This window comes from Euprymna scolopes, chromosome 32 (genome assembly GCF_053919585.1).
Source record: "Euprymna scolopes isolate OS-2025 chromosome 32, ASM5391958v1, whole genome shotgun sequence".
NCBI lineage: Eukaryota > Metazoa > Mollusca > Cephalopoda > Sepiida > Sepiolidae > Euprymna > Euprymna scolopes.
The window spans coordinates 94,635,101-94,655,065 of NC_136513.1; the positions used below are offsets into that span (position 1 = coordinate 94,635,101).

Here is a 19,965-nt window from a genome sequence, read left to right on the forward strand (position 1 = left end):
CTGGTATGTTTTCCTATTAGCTGATGTTAAATCTTCAGGGAACTGTTTCCATCTCTTGTATTGTCCGTTGTTCTTTGTCCTGTCATGTTATACACACTCAACATCTAAGAGACGATCAAAACACACTACAAACTGCCTTACATGTACAAACATGTATTAGAGACACGTAAAGAACTCTCACATTAAATAGACCCTGTTTATATAACCCTAACCCATAACTCACGCTATACAATATTAGCTGATTGATCCAGTATGTTTATATTGGCAACGAAGAAGCAAGTTGGTTGATGCACAAAGCACAAATTTTTTTCCTATAGTTATTGTTTTGTGATATTAAATAAATCAAGAGAGGTTGATGTCTTATAAAATACATGAATCAAAGTTATTATTAGTTGAAAAATTTTAAAATATTCATTTAAATGTAACACCTGATCTTTATAAATAACTATTGGGTTGGTGCAAAAATGTCGTTTTCTTTTGTTTTTTTTTTACATATATATATATATATATATATATATATATATATATCTGATAAAAAACGACATTATTTTTGTGCCAACCCAATACTGACGCTGACCAGGGCCATAAAAAAAAAACAATGAAAGAAGTTAAAAGGTGTGTGTGACATCTTTACATTAAAACATTCTCTCTCTCTCTCTCTCTCTCTCTCTCTCTCTCTCTCTCTCTCTCTCTCTCTCAATCTTTTTCCTCTCCCTCACCCCTCTTTCTCTCTCTCTCTCAATCTTTTTCCTCTCCCTCACCCCTCTTTCTCTCTCTCTCAATCTTTTTCCTCTCCCTCACCCCTCTTTCTCTCTCTCTCAATCTTTTTCCTCTCCCTCACCCCTCTTTCTCTCTCACTTGTATTTCACTTCCACTTACCACATTCCTCTTTCTCTCGGTTTAATGTATTGAAAATAATAATAATAATGTAAGTCATTCACCTCCTTTATATAAATAGATAACGTTGTAAATGGCTGAAAAACCGATCTTTTAGACTAGCCTGGCGTTTTCCGGGTGTTTGGATGTGTGTTAAAAAAAAAAAAAGTTGTAGTAGGCAGGCTGGCTCGAACCTGTGATACAAAGACGGAAAAGAAAATGGAGGTGTGTGTAAGGATATTGGTTAGCAGGAAAAGAAAGGGAAAATTGCGAGCGCAAAAAAAAAAAGAAGAAGTGGTAGTAAGTAGGTAGGCTTGAACTTGTACCACGAAGGAGGAAAAGAACGTGAAAAAAAAGTGACGTCTTTGCCATTGCGTCCATCGCCAAACTGGAAGTGATGTAGGTTTAAATTAAGGTTAGACAATCGAAAATGACTTTCGAAAATATCGGCAAAAAAAAGAAAAAAAAAGACCCCTCTCTGTAGAAAAGTGCGGGTGAAGAAATTAATGTTTTTGGCCAATTTTTCAATATTTGTCGTTCAAAGGGTCACGCTTCAAAATGATACCGATCTCGTGAAAATCTGTCGCCTCTGTCAAGTTTTTTGCGAGACATACATACATACATACATACATCCATACATTTAAATAGACAAGTGAGATTTATATTATGAAAATGCTTTTGCTACATCTTTTGCTGGTTTCCATGAAGACTACAGTTTGACTCTGGGGAGGAAAATCTTGAAAAGTAAATTCCTATTAATGATAAATACCAAAATTGCATCCACTTTTATCTTTGGTGGGTCCCATTTAAGCAAAGGATGAGCAGATTTTAGGGAAACAGTTTCAGTGAAAAATCTTTAGGTTTATAATTTAATGTGAGAGAGCGACATGTTATATGATAAACACAAAAGCATGAAATCACAAATGACATATTTTTTTATATATATATATATATATATATATATATATATATATATATATGTAGATGTTTTTGATAGTTTTAAACTTTTAGCTGGACATGGAAATATACAGACAACTTCCCTTTATATATAGGACTAGCCTGGGTTCCCGGCGTTGCCCGGGTATTTGGAGGTGTGTGTTGAGCAAAAAAAAAGAAAAGTTGTAGTAGGCAGACAGGCTCGAACCCGTGACTCGAAGGCAAAAAAGAAATAAAATAAATAGTAGTAAGCGGCTCAAACCTGTAATGCGCCAGAGTAAAAACAGGTGAAAAAAACAAACTGTCTTACTGATGTGCCTATTGTGGTTGTAATGTCATGAGCGGTCGAAATAACATTTTTTAAGCAATGTTGTGAATGCGAGGGTTGAATGACTTGCAAAAAATGTCAGACTGACTGACCGATAGACATACATTTTAAAGAGGCAGGTGAGATTTATACATACATTTTAAAGAGGCAGGTGAGATTTATACATACATTTTAAACAGGCAGGTGAGATTTATACATACATTTTAAACAGGCAGGTGAGATTTATACATACATTTTAAAGAGGCAGGTGAGATTTATACATACATTTTAAAGAGGCAGGTGAGATTTATACATACATTTTAAAGAGGCAGGTGAGATTTATACATACATTTTAAACAGGCAGGTGAGATTTATACATACATTTTAAACAGGCAGGTGAGATTTATACATACATTTTAAACAGGCAGGTGAGATTTATATGATAGATGATTTTACTTTTGGTAATTTCATTTTTTTTTTTTTGTTTCTAGGAAATTGGATTTTCAATGCATGAAATAAATTTTGCTTACTTCATCCATTTACTTGAAACTAAGGACATGCCTTCAGCCCTTGAATTTGGTAAGTGTGTGAAAAAAAAAAAAAAAAAAAAAAGTTTTACAACTGTTTCTTTTTTTGTATAATATTAGCATGATATAATATTAGCATAATATAATATTAGCATAATATAATATTAGCATGATATAATATTAGCATGGCTACCTGGCATGACCCTCTTTCTTTTTCCTGATTTACCTCTTCTTGACCCAACTCATTTATTTCTCTGGATGTACACACACACGAATGCCTACTAGACACTGTCCTCGAGTGTCTAAGGTCTTTCTGTACAGGGGTTTGCCAGAACAATCTGGCATGAGGATACTTTTTCCATAAAAGTAAACCCTGACCAAATATTCAAAATCACATTCAGTATTCGCAGCCCAAATAAGATCTCCTCACTATGGCTACTCCACAGCTTTTCTGAGGAATGGTGCACCTTCTCCAAGTGATATTACCTCAAGTAATAGAACGAAGCTGGATACTCCACCAGACTAGATAAATTCTTGTCCTGGACTCCAGTAAGACCATGAGACCAACATGAAAGATATACTACAACGTATAAAAATGGTTAATTGGGGAGAGGAAAATTATGTTCTCAATTTCTTTACTAACTCAGTGTTTGAGAGATAAAGAACTTTAAAGGAACATTCGAATATCTATGTATCTCATGTAGAGTTCAAGTGTTAGCCCCAGGTCGTGGGCCCCTTGATTTCTGAAAACTTTGACTGAAGTAAAAAAAAAAAAAAACTCTAGTGAGTGTAAGGCAAATAAATCTGTAAAAAATAATCAGGGTTCCTTTTCGTTTCACACAGGAACAAAGGAAAGAAAAAATTTAACTCGTTTTTTGTTTTTTTTGTTAAAATAAAAACATGTATTCATGGTACTTTCCGAACTATTTTTGGTTTTACAAGTTTCTTTGTTCGTCACGTGTTTAACAAAACTCTTCCGTGTAAAACATGTGCTTTTTCTTCTCCCACGTCAACATGTCTACTGAAGTCCAATAGCTGCCACACATTTTCTTTTTTAAATCTTTTTTTTTTTTTTCCGCTGCTATTTCTGCTGCTCGTTCCATAGCACAAGGTCGTCTGAGCATTGTTTTTATCTTTTGTTTAAAGCTCAGATTGCATATTGTTTGTGAATGTTCCTTTCACATTCACGTGCTTCCAAATTGTTCTTGCGCACATGGTTTCTTTTTTCTCTGCTATTCCTCCAATGTGACGTCACCTCATACCATGGCTTGGTCATTTGCATACGTCATGTAGCTGCGTTAATGGTTCTGTTACTCTTGACCCAACTGATTTCTTTCTCATATACACCCACAGCATAAGGAAAATAACTCTGTAAAAAAAAACATCAGAGTTACTTCCCTTTATATGACACAATTAAGACTTGTCTTGATAACCATTTGACTCCCAAATCATGAATCTTCATTTAAAATATTTAGATATTATACATTCGCAGTTAGCCTAATTTATTTATTTATTTTTTTAATAACAACTTTGTTGGTGTTGTATATTTTTCAATTTTTAGCTGGGCATACAAACATTTCCCTTTTATGCAGGGTGTTCCAAAAGTCTTGGGCACATTTTTACATTGAATATCTCTAGAACTAAAAAACACATCTGGTATATCTGGTATATTTTGGTATAGCATTACAAAAAACTTAATGCATTTAGCTTTAAAATGGTACCGCTTTCATCTTACTACCATTCACAATTAAGCAGTTATGCGGACTTGGAATGTGCCCAAGACTTTTGGAACACCCTGTACAATAGATGATATATAAAGCAGAGATGTGTGTCCACACAACCAATTTCAGTGATTCATTTCCAAGCAAAATCAATGGCATCTTCAGAATCAACTGTTTTCTTTGCATATATCAAGAGTATTTAGGATTATTAAGATGGCTATTTAAATAAAACACATGATGCTGGATCTTCTATGAAATTCCTTTTTTTCTGACATAATATTGTCATGCATATTTCTTTCTAAGCAAATGTATTTTTCTGAAGAGTATATACCCAAAAAGATTCAATATTAACATAATTGATTTTTTTTTTCTGCATAATGAAAAAGATCTGTAAAAATGTGCTTAAGTTTTGACATGCTGTAAGAATTGTTTGGTAAGAAAAATTAATATTTTAAACTTGGAATGTAGTTATATTATTATTATTTTATATACATATATATATATATATTTTGTGTACAGAAAGTTGTTAGTTGAGACAGGTCATTGGTACCGTCGGTTTCAAGCCCGATAATAAGGCCCGTTTAAGGTATCCTTATCGAGCTCTTTTCAGCCAATCAGGATACCTTAAACGGGCCTTATTATCGGGCTTGAAACTGACGGTACCAATGACCTGTCTCAACTAACAACTTTCTGTACACAAAATATAAGTACGCTCTTAAAATTTGGATTTTCCTTTTAATTGAGCACTCTGCTGGAATTCTTTTTCCAAAAAAACTAATCATATATATATATATATATATATAACTACTTAATTTACTCACATAAAATTAATATAGGAAAGTATAAATTTATGCGTAAACTTTAAGTATTTACTTCAAAAGTGCTCATTACGTAGGTAGAGCTAGTTAGTAAGTTATAAAATATATATAGCGATTAAGCTACACTGAATATTCCGCGTTTCATCCACTCTAGGACTCTTCAGGCTTATGTGCATAAGCCTAAAGTGTCCTAGAGTGGATGAAACGCAGAATATTCAATGTAGCTTAATCGCTATATATATTTTATAACTTACTATATATATATATATATATATATATATATATATAGTTGAATTATCTATTGTAATTGTAAACTTTTTAGAAGTCGGATTATGTAGGTGTTAAATATGCGATAGGTTAAAGTTAATATTTTTTTTCTTTCCGGGAATTTAAACTGCATTCTTTATATTTTCACTTTTTTTTTTTTAACTCAAGCTTCTTTAGACTATATATTTGGTTTTTCGATATGTATGGCTATGTTTCCTTCCTCTTAACTATTTGCCTTTTTGGTACCTAAGGTAATCTTTTATGCATTTTTATTCTCATAACATTTATATGCTAGGTAAAATGTCGCAGAATGGATCTTGTAATCTTATCAAATTTACTTATATATATTATTATTTCATATTTTTGTTTTTTTTATATATTCATATAAATAGCAACCATATGGTTCTACATTTTGTTATTTTGTATATTTTCCACTGGAGAGCCATGTATTTTACAGCTGTCCTGTTTTTAACGTTCCGAAACAGCTACATGGTAGGCAACTGAGGATCCCCATTTTCTATTTAAAAATTTTAGTTAAGATTTGCTTTTTTTACATCCTTATAATTGTTCATTTCTCCTTTATAATTGTAGACTTTTGAGAAGTCGGCGTATGCAAGTGTTGTCTATTTCTATTTAACAATTTTAATTAAGTTTTTTTGTTTTTCATTCCTTATAGTTGAATTAAAACTGCATTCTTTAGATTTATTTTCAAATTTTTCTCGATCCCCTGACAAAAGGAGGGTGGACCTGTAAGTTCACCCTTGTCCGGTCGTCTGTCCACACTTTTCTTAATAACTACGCTTTGGAATTTTTAAATATTTTGCACAAACATTGAACATGATATGAATAAAAAAAAAAGTAACAACGGATTTTTCTGGAAAACTCCCCCCCCCCCCATATATATATATATAAATTCCAGGTTAATATTTTCCAGAGGTGAAGCAACCAATGAAGTTTTAATGAGTTTAATACAAGAGTGCTCAATACCGAAGTAGAGCAAGATATACTTTTTATTTTATAACCATTAATATGTCGCTACCCATTACGGACTAAACTTTTTGTATAAGCAACATTGCCTGAAGATGTCTTTGGTTACTTGTAACTGGCTGACCGAAACATGTTCATGAATGTGTAGCAACATATTAATGCTTATGTAAAACAAATAAAAATATTTATATTTATTTATTATTGGTAAAAATAAAAAATAAAAAACTAATATTTCAAAATTATGTTGACAGAAAAAAAAAAAAAAAGACGTGGTCACACCATTTTTATAATGTACAGATTTTTTTCCTATGTGCATGTATAATTAAGTTTAAGATAACGATATTCACAATAACGAACCTCATCCTACCTGGTTATGTGGAGTTTATCAGGATGACCCACTTAAAATTATCCTGACTTTTCAACTGTAATATTTGAACATTTATATGATGAATACGGTAGAACCCCAGGATACAGTAGCCCTAGGATATTTTTTTTTTTTTTTTCAGGTTATGATGTGGAATACAATGTTTTTTCAGCCCCTGGTTACGGTATTTGCCCTACCTTATTTATATTGTTATTTGATTATATACATGTATTTTGTTGCTAATTCTTAATACTGTATCCCGGGGTTCTACTGTTGTTGATTTCCAATCCCAGTTTTTTTGTTTTTTTTTTTGTCGAATCCGAATGTGTCCCCAAATAATAATCTCAAACAAGTACACTATGAAAGACCGACTTTCACAGATATATTTATGATATTCTTCATGTCACCGAGTATTTAGGATACATTTAAGTGGACCGTCCTATCTTTGTTCATTTTCGTGTGTTTTTTGTAATTGTTTTTTGTTTTCCTTTTTGAAACAACAACAACAACAAATAGCCCATGGGAAATCAATGATGATCATTGTTGGTGCTCTGCGTTCAGTTTTAATGCGACAATATAAAGATACTAATGATTGGAAGTCTGTCATTCAGGTAAGGCTCTCTCTCTTTTTCCATTCTCTCTTTTTCCCTCTCTCTCTAGCTTTCCTCCTTTCTCTTTCCTCCTCCTCTCCGCATCTCTCTCTTTACCTTTCTCTCTCTATATATATATATGTATATATATATTTTTATGTTTACATATATACTTAGGCATGTGTTCTCCACCCCATTGATGTGTCTCCGTACATTGTACAGGTATACGCGTGTATGTGTATTTATGTGTGTGTATGTGTATTATTTACTTATCATAAACAATTCCTTAATTTTTTAATTTATTTTATTAACTTACTGATATTCTTACCTATCATTATACTATCAAAATAAACCTGTAATGTATAATTCATTAATTTATCCTCCTATTTTTCCTTCTCTTTCTCTTTCCTAAACAACAAATATTTTTCAATCTCTCCCTGCCCGGCTAAATCACTTTAAACCCCATTTTCAACCCGTTCCTTCACTAACATTAACTCTCCAACCTGTTGCCATGGTGATCCTTTAAATTAACTGTTACTTATGCCGTTATAAATAAGAATAGCATCTTTTAATTTTAAACCGTTATAAACTAAAAAAAAATGTATATAAGAATTAACACATAATTAATATTTAATTATAAACCCCTCTCTTATTGTATACACTCCTACTACTTTAAATTCCAACATCCTCTCCCTTCCACTTCCCCGTTCTTTTCTAACTCCCCTTCATCTACGATTTTTCCATTCTTATTTGATTTTATAACTTAGTCCATCTATGAATTCTGACGATGCTAGTTGGATATTTCCTCTCTTTGAGGATCTTCCTCTAGCTGAAACAATATGTAAACTCATTTTGTACTCACAGTAATAAATTTCCTTTTTCTGCTCTGACTACACATTGAGCACTCCAGTCAGTTTTTTTTCACCACTGGTAAATAAATATATATATATAATATATATATATATATATATATATATATATATATATATAAAGCTGAACGTCTGTTTGTGTGTCTGGTCACGAATAGGCTCCTATATGGTTGACTATTATAGAAAACTGATGACATATAATGATAGAAGATGTATCGAGACACAGGAATGGGTATGTTTGATCTGGCATAATGATGATTCATTAAAATTGTGGGGTCTGCGTTTGCGCCTGGTCCACAAAGTATGGAAATAAAAGATTTAAAAATTAAAAGAAAACGTTTACAAGTGTTTTTGATATAGATGTACATAAGAATACTTTGATAAGTATGTTTTAACTTAAATAGGAATTGTATAATAAAATTGTGGGGTCTGCGTTCGTGCCTGGCCTCCATAGAATGGAAATAGACACAAACTTTAATAAAGACTTTTCATATCTATCTGCGTAAGTATACTTTGATAATTATGTTTCAGTTTGAAGAAATATGGTATAATAAAATTATGGGGTGTTCATTTGCGCCTGACCTCCATAGAATGGAAAATATGTCGCAAAGTTTAACAAGGTTTTTTAATCAAGATCCACAGAATATTGTGATAAGTGTTTCAGTGTGAACAGGTATGGCATAATAAATTATGGGGTTTATCTATTTTATTTTTACTTTCATCATATTTTGCTTTGGTTTTGATACCCCCAAATTCGAAGCTATCTCTTTACAACCCTTGCTTTTCATAACCTATCATACTTTCATAAATCAGAGTCCATTTTCTGTAGGCTGTTTTTGAACCCAGTCAACGACGGGTACTTTTGCTAGTATACATATATATATATATAGTCATCCACATACAGTACTGTTTCGCTATTTCACAGCTCATCAGTGCAGCTAGACAGACAACTACCTCAATCCAGGATTGAAACCCGACCGTCTGTACGGTAGTCAAGGCTCCTAACCATTATGCTATTGGCAGCTGCTGAACGAGTAGTGAATTTAACGATGTTTTTGACATCGTCCGAAATACCTCCGTTTGGTTTGTTTACACAAAGAACGTCGCTTATATGCTAATGGTAATTCGTGTATCACTTCTCAATATGCTCAACTCAAGGTGAGGAGCATTATAGTCATCCACATACAGTACTGTTTCGCTGTTTCATTAGTGCGGCTAGACAGGCGACTACCTCAAGCCAGGATTGAAACCCGACCGTCTGTACGGCAGTCAAGGATCCCTCTATTATTTGATGAATGTTAGAAGTCAAAATCAGATTTTAAAAAAAATCTTCAAAAACTTAAATTATTTGAATTTTGGAAGAAGATTTGAAAATGAGACGTTTTTAATTTTCGGAGTCGGTGAGAAGTTTTAGAATTCTCGGAGTTTGAGCCAAACCCTACACATATTTAGTCTGGATTGGGGTTTTGTACTTAGGTACAAAACCCCAATCCAGACTAAATATTTTTCTTATTGTTGTTATATTCATAGTGTTTCACATATAATCTCTGTTCAAGTACTCAAATTCGGTGTAAAGATTCCGAAGTTCCAAATGATGTACTTGAAGAATGTTGGATGTAATGTCAGCAAAACCATTGTGAATATAACAACCATGATGATCACCTGAATAATATTCAAATAAAAAATTTCTTTGTTTTTTTTTTTATTACTTTTTCTTTTCTTTTTTTTTCTTTTTTTTATTACTTTTTCTTTTCTTTCTTTTTTTTGGGATTACTTTTTCTTTTCTTTTTTTTTCTTTTTTTTTTGAGGATTACTTTTTCTTTTCTTTTTTTTTCTTTTTTTTGGGATTACTTTTTCTTTTTTTCTTTTTTTTGGGATTACTTTTTCTTTTCTTTTTTTTGGGGGATTACTTTTTTCTTTTTTTTTTTTTGGGGATTTTTCTTTTCTTTTTTTCCTTTTTTTTTGGGATTACTTTTTCTTTTTTTTTTTCTTTTTTTGGGATTACTTTTTCTTTTCTTTTTTTTGGGGGGGATTACTTTTTCTTTTTTTTTCTTTTTTTTGGGATTACTTTTTCTTTTTTTCCTTTTTTTTGGATTACTTTTTCTTTTTTTTTTCTTTTTTTGGGATTACTTTTTCTTTTCTTTTTTTTTCTTTTTTTTGGGGATTACTTTTTCTTTTCTTTTTTTTTCTTTTTTTTTTTGGATTACTTTTTTTCTTTTTTTCTTTTTTTTGGATTACTTTTTCTTTTCTTTTTTTTCTTTTGTTTTGGGGATTTTTCTTTTCTTTTTTCTTTTTTTTTTTGGGATAACTTTTTTTCTTTTTTTTCTTTTTTTTTGGGGATTTTTCTTTTCTTTTTTTTCTTTTTTTGGGGATTACTTTTTTTCTTTTTTTTTCTTTTTTTTTGTGATTACTTTTTCTTTTTTATTTGGATTCCTTTTTCTTTTTTTTTATTTGGATTACTTTGATTACTGTTTTTGGGGGGTTGGATGTTATTCTCACCACGTTTTGGTTATTGTAACCTCTGACCTTTTTCCGGTGTATCTTGTAGAACTATGGGAATCTGCACGGAATTTCAAACAGAACCCTTCATTTAATCCATGGGAGTAAGATAGTTTCATTCCGTCGGCTAGAAATCTTAAACCATATTTACTGTTGTATTCTTAGAATAAGTCATACTGAGAATTGAATGTTGCACCTTTAGAAGAATGTCACTTAGAACTGAATTTACACTTGTTTTTAAATGTGCAGATTACGATGTACTGGGCTCTACAAATTTATCTTTGATAAGTAAATATTTTCGTTTACTAATTTTTTGTTATCCCACATTAACATGTTCATTAAAGTCCAGTTGCTGCCGCACGTTTTTTTTTTTTTTTTTTACTAGCCAAATAGAAAAGCTATTAGCTAAATCCACTTGTTTTTTGGAATATGATATCTTCGTCCTGTGATCAGTATGTACATCATAAAAAATTTTCTGTTTAATTCTTTTAGATAAGTGTAATCCTAAATATGCACCTAATTTTATTCGTAGACTTGAAGGTAAAAAAAAATTCAAATTTCTTCAAATGTTTTTCTAAACAGCCATCGTTAAAAAAGCGAGCATATTGTTCTATTAAATCTTTTATTATTAGAATAATTTGACTTTGGTCGTTTTATTAAAAAAACAAAAGTTGGAAAGACATTTTTCACTTGGTAATGAGCTTTGGAAGATTATCAGTGAAAAAAAAAACCCACAAAAGAGTAGCGTTTTATTATTTCTAGTTATCACTTTGACAAATCACTCGCAAATGCGACTGTTTCACTTGCAATTTAAATCTCTGATATATCTATATACTAGCAGGCCACCTGATGTTTCCTGATCATAAAATATGCTTATATATGATATTTTAATTTATGTAGATTTCATATCTATCATTATAGATTCAATTTTCTGTTGATAATTATAGTGTATCCAATATATAGTGGTAGCCACCCAGTGTTGCCCAATCGTAAAATATACTTAAATGTGAGATTTTAATTTATGCAGATTTCATATTATTATAAAGCCAATACTCTTTTCATTATTATATTGTACCTAATATATAATAGTAATTTCAAGTTTTAAAAAATAATGTAACTTCGCTACCATCAGCTAGAATGGAAACCAAAACATTGTGTTCCAGCCTTAGTTATTACCACTTGAGCTATCATCAGATGGATAAGAAAACATTAAAATTTAACAGATATGTGTGTATTTGTGCATGCATACAAGAGTACTTTAAGTGGAATAACATCTGCCATCTGCAGTTTTTATTTTTTTATTTTTGACCCCTTAGCAGCTAAAAACCAAATAGAGTTTGTTTTACAGGTCAAAGTCCCCTATATATCACGTTTGAAGTCTGTAGACCCAAAATTGATAGAGAAGTTTGGTAGAGACTGTCTCGCGCACACACAGACTAGATCACTTATACATATATATATGTGTGTGCGTGTGTGTGTACTAGAACTTTCTCATCCTAAATGCTATGTAATTATGCACAATGTAGAAAATATGCATAAAATGAACCGAGTGTAATAATTAAATAAAACCAGTCATCCAATAAAAACCATAAAAAATAATTAATGAAAGTTTGTTTTTCAAAGGAATATGCAAATTAGTTAACCTTTATAAACTTTCTTGCATATCCATGACTGCATATATTAAGAAGGTCGGTTTAATAGCTTTTAAATAGAAAAAGTGGGCTTTTTATATCAGTGCCAGTGCAACAAAAAAACTAATCTTTTTGTGTGTGTGTGTGCATATATAAATATACTATTTTATCAATTATTTATAATTCATTCCCATATTGTGTTAAATTCCGTACCAAATCGGCTTAGTAGGTCATTGTCACCCATTATGTAAGTTGTTTCTTTGAGTCGTCTTACTCTCCAATGTTCTTCTCTGTCTATAATTTTTACTTTTCCGTTGCATAAAAGTGCTTGAAAATTAATTTACTAAAAATTTACTCTTTTTTTCCTCTTGTCTACCTTAAAACTAAAATTCAGTTTCTTTTCCTTTCAGATTTTGCAGTTGTCGGCATCTTTGCTTGCCCCTCGAAATATGTTGGCCAATGTAGCTGGCGATTGGTTGGCGTTAGTCATTTACCACAAAAAATGGGATGAAATCGAAGTGATCATTGACGAAATGATTTCTCACGTAAGTATGCAAGACTTGTTTTTCTTCCCATTTTTCTGTGTTTTTACAAACCATTAATGAATTATTTTAACTATAGACATAGTCACAATGTTTTGGACAAAATAACCTCTGACCTTCTTCGGATGCATAATCATTTGAAACTTGGGAATCTTTGTCAAACTCAAGACTTCTACCAAGCCGTGGCTAACAGAAAAAGAACAATTTACCCCCACAGATTTAAATATTAAATGTAGAATTTGAAATTCTGTATAGCTTTCCAAGTTAAAAAAAAAGGATGCACCTGAAGAAGGTCAAAGGTTAATGTAGAACTTTATTTTCTTTGACTTATTTGGTTATTATTTTTGCACTGTTTCGACTTTCATGTGTATCAAGCTTTTGAAACGTGAAACTTTTTTTCTTCAATTTGTGAAAGAATTTTAATCTGAATCTTTTATTTTTATCTTCAAAGGTAGATTATTCTTATCCATCTCACATAGCCAAACGGAAGGGTTAATTGTCATGTTATCTACATACCCTCTTAGATGCATGTCTTCACGAAGATTAAGGGTGCATCTCTCCTACTAGTTTTAAACGAATTCCCAGATACTGGTCCTGGATATGACCTAAAACTATATCCGATGGTGAGGCCTCACCTTGCGGGCCTTAGGGAGTGTGGAGCCACCCTTTAATTGCCATTGCTCCCAGGTTCACTCTGACCCGGAGTGGTAGTACCTGTTAGGGTCCCAACTATGGGTTAAATAGAATCTGACTTTAAAAAAAAAAAATATACTCCATTAAAAATCGTTCCTCAAAATAACTAGATTCGGCATTAAATAACCTGAAAAAGGTTGATATGCCGTAAAACAAAAACAACCAACCAACCGACCCAGATACTAACCCAGAAATTTCTATATACAGCACCTAGTATTAAGATCACCCATTTCATACTGCTAGGCACATTGTTGCTGTGTATAAATATATACACACACACACACAGTTATGTATTATACGGCATAATCATGTTGGCACACTGGTTCTCACCAGATCACCAAAGTTTAGCAATGATGAACCTGACCAGCACCAGATGGATAACCATTTGGGAATACTGGACGCTGTATGTGAAACTCTTAAAGTCTTTTATTCTGGTAGTGCTTTGGAGGCATCTTTAATTTTATTTAAGTGATTTCAATAACACTCTAAATAGGTACAATAAATCTTAAGTTTTACATTTGGTAAGTAATATTTAGTAATCCAAAAGTGCTCAACATTCTAGATAGAGCATGCATTTCTTGACGCAGTGTTGCCCAGGAGAAAGAACTTCTGTCTTTTGTTAATGTGGTGTTGCCACTAGGAGCCATATTATAACTAATACAGTATTAAATTTTGGTATACAGTATAATTCAATCCCAAATGCTCAATATCCTGGATAGAGCAGATGTGTCTACAAGTGATAGGATGATTCCAATATTTTTCCCGATTCCAGTACAAAATTCTTTTTAAATCTCTAAATATATAACTATAAACTTATTTTTTCCCCCGATTACCTAAAAGATTCAGTCCTTACGACAGGTGATGATAACAAAAACAGTGATTAATGGTCATTTTCATTATTCAAGGATTTGTGATTGCGGGGTTGGGGGAAGGAGATATGTTTTACTTAAATCAATTTTTAAAAATTAAACGAAAAAAAAAAAGAATTGAATGTCATTTTGAAAATGAAAAATTATTTGTTCTCTCAATTTTAATAATTTTTTTTTTTATTAAACACGAGCAGAAAATTAATGTGAACAAACAATTTTATCAAGGAGTCAGCAACGTAACGATTCCAGATGAAATTCGACAGGTAAATTCTATTTTTTTGTTTCTTTGTTTTCTTTTTGTGTATTTTTCTTTTTTTATTTTTTTGTGTATTTTTACTTTTTTATTTTTTGTGTATTTTTACTTTTTTATTTTTTTGTGTATTTTTATTTTTTTACTTTTTTGTGTATTTTTATTTTTTGTGTATGTTTCCTTTTTTCCTTTTGTTAGTTTTTTCTTTTTTTCTTGTTTTTTTTCCTTTTTCTTTTTGTGTATTTTCCTTTTTTTTTCTTTTTATGTATTTTCCTTTTTTCTTTTCTTTTTGTGTTTTTTCCTTTTTTCTTTTCTTATTGGTTTTTCCTTTTTTATTGTTTTTTTTGTGTGTATTTTTCCTTTTTTCTTTTCTTTTTGTTGGTTTTTCCTTTTTTCTTGTTTTTCCTATTCTTTTTTTTTTGACTTCGAAATATATATATATTTTTTTGGTTACTTATAAGAAGTGGTTTCATGCCTTGTCTAGATCAATTTCCATTAAAAAAACCAAGAAAAAAACTGAGGGCATTTTTTTATTAATAAAAACGAGCAAGAAACATGGCCGTCATCTTCCTATGATGAATGGTTTCAAACTACTCACACCTGAGAGTATCCGTTCCCTTTACAAGCCCACCATTTGTTCATGCATGGAGTATTGTTACCACATCTTGGCTGGTGCATCTACCAGAAGTATTTCGCTCTTAGACACGGCCAAAAAAGAGTCACCAACCTAATAGGTCCCATATTATCAATTAAACTCCAAACCCTGTTTATCCCATTGATGTAAAATTGCATTCCTAACCTGTTTTACAAATATTTTAATGGAATGTGGTCTAATGAACTCAAAACATTTGTACTCCCCTTGACGTAAATATCCCTTACTAATCCAACAAGCAGCAAAATCCCACCCCTATACTGTCATTATCATCATGCAGTCTGTCAGCCTCAGTGTTTTATCCTTCAGTACAGGACTTTCCACCTTGGCTCCCAACTTGCTTGTGCAGTTTAGGTGCAGTATCTGTTGCACATCAGATAAACACCCTCTGAACCTCCAATGCTCATTTCCAGTAGGGCGAACCCGCGACGACTAGCAGCAGAGGAGGCCGCAGCTTCTGGCTAAAAGTAATCTCAGTGAGATAGACAGTCGCCCTATTGTATCCGCTACTATGCCTTTTCTTTCTGGATGATGTTCCAGAGCCTTTTAAGGAAAACTGCAAGGCAGCAGTAGGATTTGAAGTCAGAGTTCTCATCTCTTAGCCTTTTGCTGTGATAAGGCCCTATACTGTAGAGCTCTCTAGATGCCGGAAAATATTCTACTAAAGTAATTTCTTCTTTCAAACTGCAAGACTTTGGAATTTCCTCCCAGGTCCCTGTTTTCTTTTCTCAAACTGCTGTTTTAGAATTTCCTTCCAGGTGACTGTACTGACATGCAGAAATTTTAATGTAAACAGACATCTCGCTGCTTAACTCCCTACATACTATCCATGTAAATTTGGTCCCAAATAGTATCTCTTTACATCAGTGGCACTGTACCCTGTTTGGGTTGAAATAACTTATAAAAAAAAAATCTTGGTTTAACTATCAACTAAGATTCCAGAAATTCATGGGGTCCTTATTTTAAAGTTTTTCAATATTCAAACTGTCTGTTAATCCTTTGGTAATTAAAATATATGACTGGCTCTTAGCATTCTTATCAGTCTGACTCCATCTCGTTCTAAAATCTTAAACTTTGTAACCTTATTTACAACCACCTATTGCATGTAAAGTCATAAACCCTAAATAGTAATTGTACTTAAAAAGTGTATGTATGTGTGGGTGGGGTACTCATGACCACATAATTGGCACCTATTTCAAAGAGTATATATATATATATATATAACTCCACACATACCAGGTAGAGCTGAAACATCAAAAAAAAAAAAAAATACAAAAATATCTAACGTAAGGCAAACGAACGATGAAAACAGAAAAACGAACACGTGAAAAACGGCTTAAATAAGCCTGTTTCGATATTAAAATTTAAAAAATCGGATACCCGGGTGTTTTGGGGTGTCGCTAAGAATAAGCGAAGTAAAAAAAAAAAAACGTTACGTGAAAAATGGCTTAAATAACACAGGGTTCAATATTTAAATTTAAAAAAAAAAAAAATCTCACACCACGATTCAAACCCAAAACGTTTAGATAATGAACAAACGTGCTAATCAACTGCGCTAAAGCAACGTAGACGAAATGTGTTCGGTTTTTCAACTATTTAAAGTAAATTAGGTCACGACGTCATGACGTCATCTGACGCATGCGTAGAATCGGTCATCGTTACGATAAACCCGTTTTTGTTGACCCCCCCCCCCCGCCCTGTTGAAAATTGTCGATTTCGGGGTGAAAAAGTTAACGTTTTTGGCCAATTTTTCGATATTTTTCAAGCGAAGGATGGGGCTTCGATATGATACCGAGTTTGTGAATTTTCGTCGCGTCTGTCGAAAGTTTTTATCAGACACACAAACATACATACATACATACATTTTCGCTTTTATATATATAGAAGATATATATATATATATATATATAGATAGCAAAAAAAAATATTCTGTATTGCTTAGATGATAGTGCTCAGTATCCCAGATAGAGCAGTTGTGTGTAATAATACAGTAATACCTTTTCAATGCAGTGTATGCTTGATTGAAAGAAGGAACACCATAAACTCGAGGTTGCTTAAAAATACACTGAAATAAATATGGACTTCATTATATTAATGGGGCGAGGAAGATAAGGAGCTTAGCATTGCCCATGAATAAATTAAAACAAATATAGATCTCATTACAAAAGTGTGTTTGCGTCGTATCTATGATCACATAATTGGGAACTTATTCCACACCAGATATAGTGTAATGTAATTACACTTTAGTGGCTACATAACTTTTTATTGCGGATTTGATATTGCTCATGAAATTGCTGTGAAATATTTTTATTGAGGAAAATGTTAAGAAAATAAAAAATGTAATTTTTTTTTTTATTTTCCAGAAAATTGACAGTCTCTTAGACGATTCCAAAGAAACGTCATTCAGTAAGGTAGGATTTTTATTTTTATCTCTCATTTCTAAACAAAAATTAATCTTATGTTTCGGCATTTATTTAGATAAAGATTGATAATTCGTATTTGTGTCATTTGGACGATTGTCTGCATCTCTGATGTTCTCACGACATTTCATTCAATGTAACCTCTGACATCTTCAGATGCATCTTGTCAAACTCTGGCATCGCTATTGAATATCAAACTGAACTTTTTTATTTAATTTGTTCTTGTTCCATCAGCCATGGCTGGGTACACGTCTTAAATAATTCATAATTATATTCTTAATATCACCTGTACTGAGGCTTAAACGTTCAACCTCCAAAAGATTGTCACTTAGAACTGATTATAACTTAGCACTTTATCCATTGCACTGCAGGTCGGCTCCTTGTGAATAAAATCAAGGCTTCAGTTTTTCGAGTTTCCTGAGTTTGACGTGAAAATTTCTGAGTTGAACAAAACATAAGGTTGAAAGTTACATCAGCTGAAACATTCCTCCTCCATTGAAGACATAAATGAAGTGTAGTACCAGAACAGATACTACACCTAGAATTATTTTTTTCTAAAAAGACAAAATTTTAATCAAATAAAGCACAAGAGTATTAAAAGTATAGGAAGTGAGGATGTCATTGGTTATCCGCTATCTTACGCTTAACTAGAATCATTAGTGACGATAATATTATATTTAGTCTTGTGCTGATATACATAGTTTACTATTTATATATGTCAGATTAAGGCACGATCCTAGCTGCTGCTGATTCTCTATCCAGGCAATCTCAGTTCGTCATTCCAGCAAATTCTGATCCTAGTAGACTCATCAGCCCTAAGTAGCTGAGTAATTTTTACAGTATCATTGTAATAAAAAAAAAAAAAAAAGTCAGATTTAGTCATAACTTTTTAGGTTCATACGTAAGAAGATATTTGCTAAAATAAAATGCTCCATTTTTTTTTTTTATTTAATATTCTGTCTTTAATTTGAAAAAAAGATATTTTAAAAACTTTTTTAATAATTTTTTGATGTTGTCATTTATTAAAAAAAAAAAATTTAATAAAACTGGCGTACCATACAGCAAACAAACTTTTTTCTTCAAATCTGCAGAGACAGTTTCTTCTGTTTTTTTTTTTCTTTTTTTTACTATTCTCTCTTATGTCTGAAAATAATGTTTTTTAGGCAAATTTTATTAGTGTTAAAATAATTTGGAGTTGCTTCAAAATAAGAATGAAAATCGAAGGGCAAAAATTGAATGTCCATTAAAAACCAATGTTGTCGACTAAATTGTCATGTCACAATTAGTAACATATTATGTGTATTTTCACGATACATTGAGACGTCATCATTTTAGCAGAATATAACAAAACAGACTTTACTTCTTTGCCTATTCTGTTTATTAAAATACCAGTAGGGAGATCCTACGTTGCCCGGATTAAATGATGATCAACGAATATTTCGCACTCCCATATTTTTATTGTCATCAAAATCAGTGAAATCGCTCATTTTTCAATCAAATTGATTGATTACCTGCTCTAGTTGGGAACCCATTGCGGTGTACGGGGAGGAAGCTTCAGATGCTTCCTCGCAGTGTCTTAATCCACAATACATTACATTACACTGTAGAGAATTTACTGTTTATTTTATAAAATTATTTTTTATATATAATTGCTTGAATTAAAGTTTAAAATGCAAAAGTCAAGTATCATGCTTCAATTATACTCTAAACAGAAAACTTCATTTCAAACATGTCCCTGTCATATCAAAGAACTGTTGATTTTATATGCCTGACCTTACTGCTTGTGCAATGATAATAGCTTGAATTTAAGTTTAAAATGAAAAAGTCAAGTCACATGGTGCAATTGTGCTTTAAGCAGAAATATTAATTTCGAAAGCATCACGTCATATCAAAGAACCTACTGTTGCTTTTATATGCCGGGGCCTTTCAGCTTGTGTAGTAATAAAACTTCTCAAATGCACTTGGGATGTTAGGCTGTGTAAGGTGTTAACTTTGATCAAAATCATCTGTTCTTTCTTTCATTGGATTTTTTTCGATTATCAATACTTATCAAAGACATTCCAGTATAAAACCTATCTAAGAACACCGCCAGGTACATAAAGTAGAAGATTAATTGCAAGTAAAAATCAATTTTATCATATAACGTA

At 31.9% G+C, this 19,965-nt stretch overlaps 1 protein-coding gene across 1 annotated transcript in view; it reads left to right on the forward strand.

Annotated features, from left to right (window-relative positions):
- LOC145256507 (leucine-rich PPR motif-containing protein, mitochondrial-like) overlaps positions 1-19,965 on the forward strand; it is a 139,121-nt gene that overhangs the window by 61,062 nt on the left and 58,094 nt on the right. The window contains exons 15-19 of the mRNA XM_080115478.1: positions 2,611-2,698; positions 7,320-7,414; positions 12,803-12,937; positions 14,691-14,759; positions 17,762-17,809. Coding sequence (XP_079971604.1) covers positions 2,611-2,698; positions 7,320-7,414; positions 12,803-12,937; positions 14,691-14,759; positions 17,762-17,809 — 435 coding nt within the window. The remainder of the gene's footprint in view (positions 1-2,610; positions 2,699-7,319; positions 7,415-12,802; positions 12,938-14,690; positions 14,760-17,761; positions 17,810-19,965) is intronic.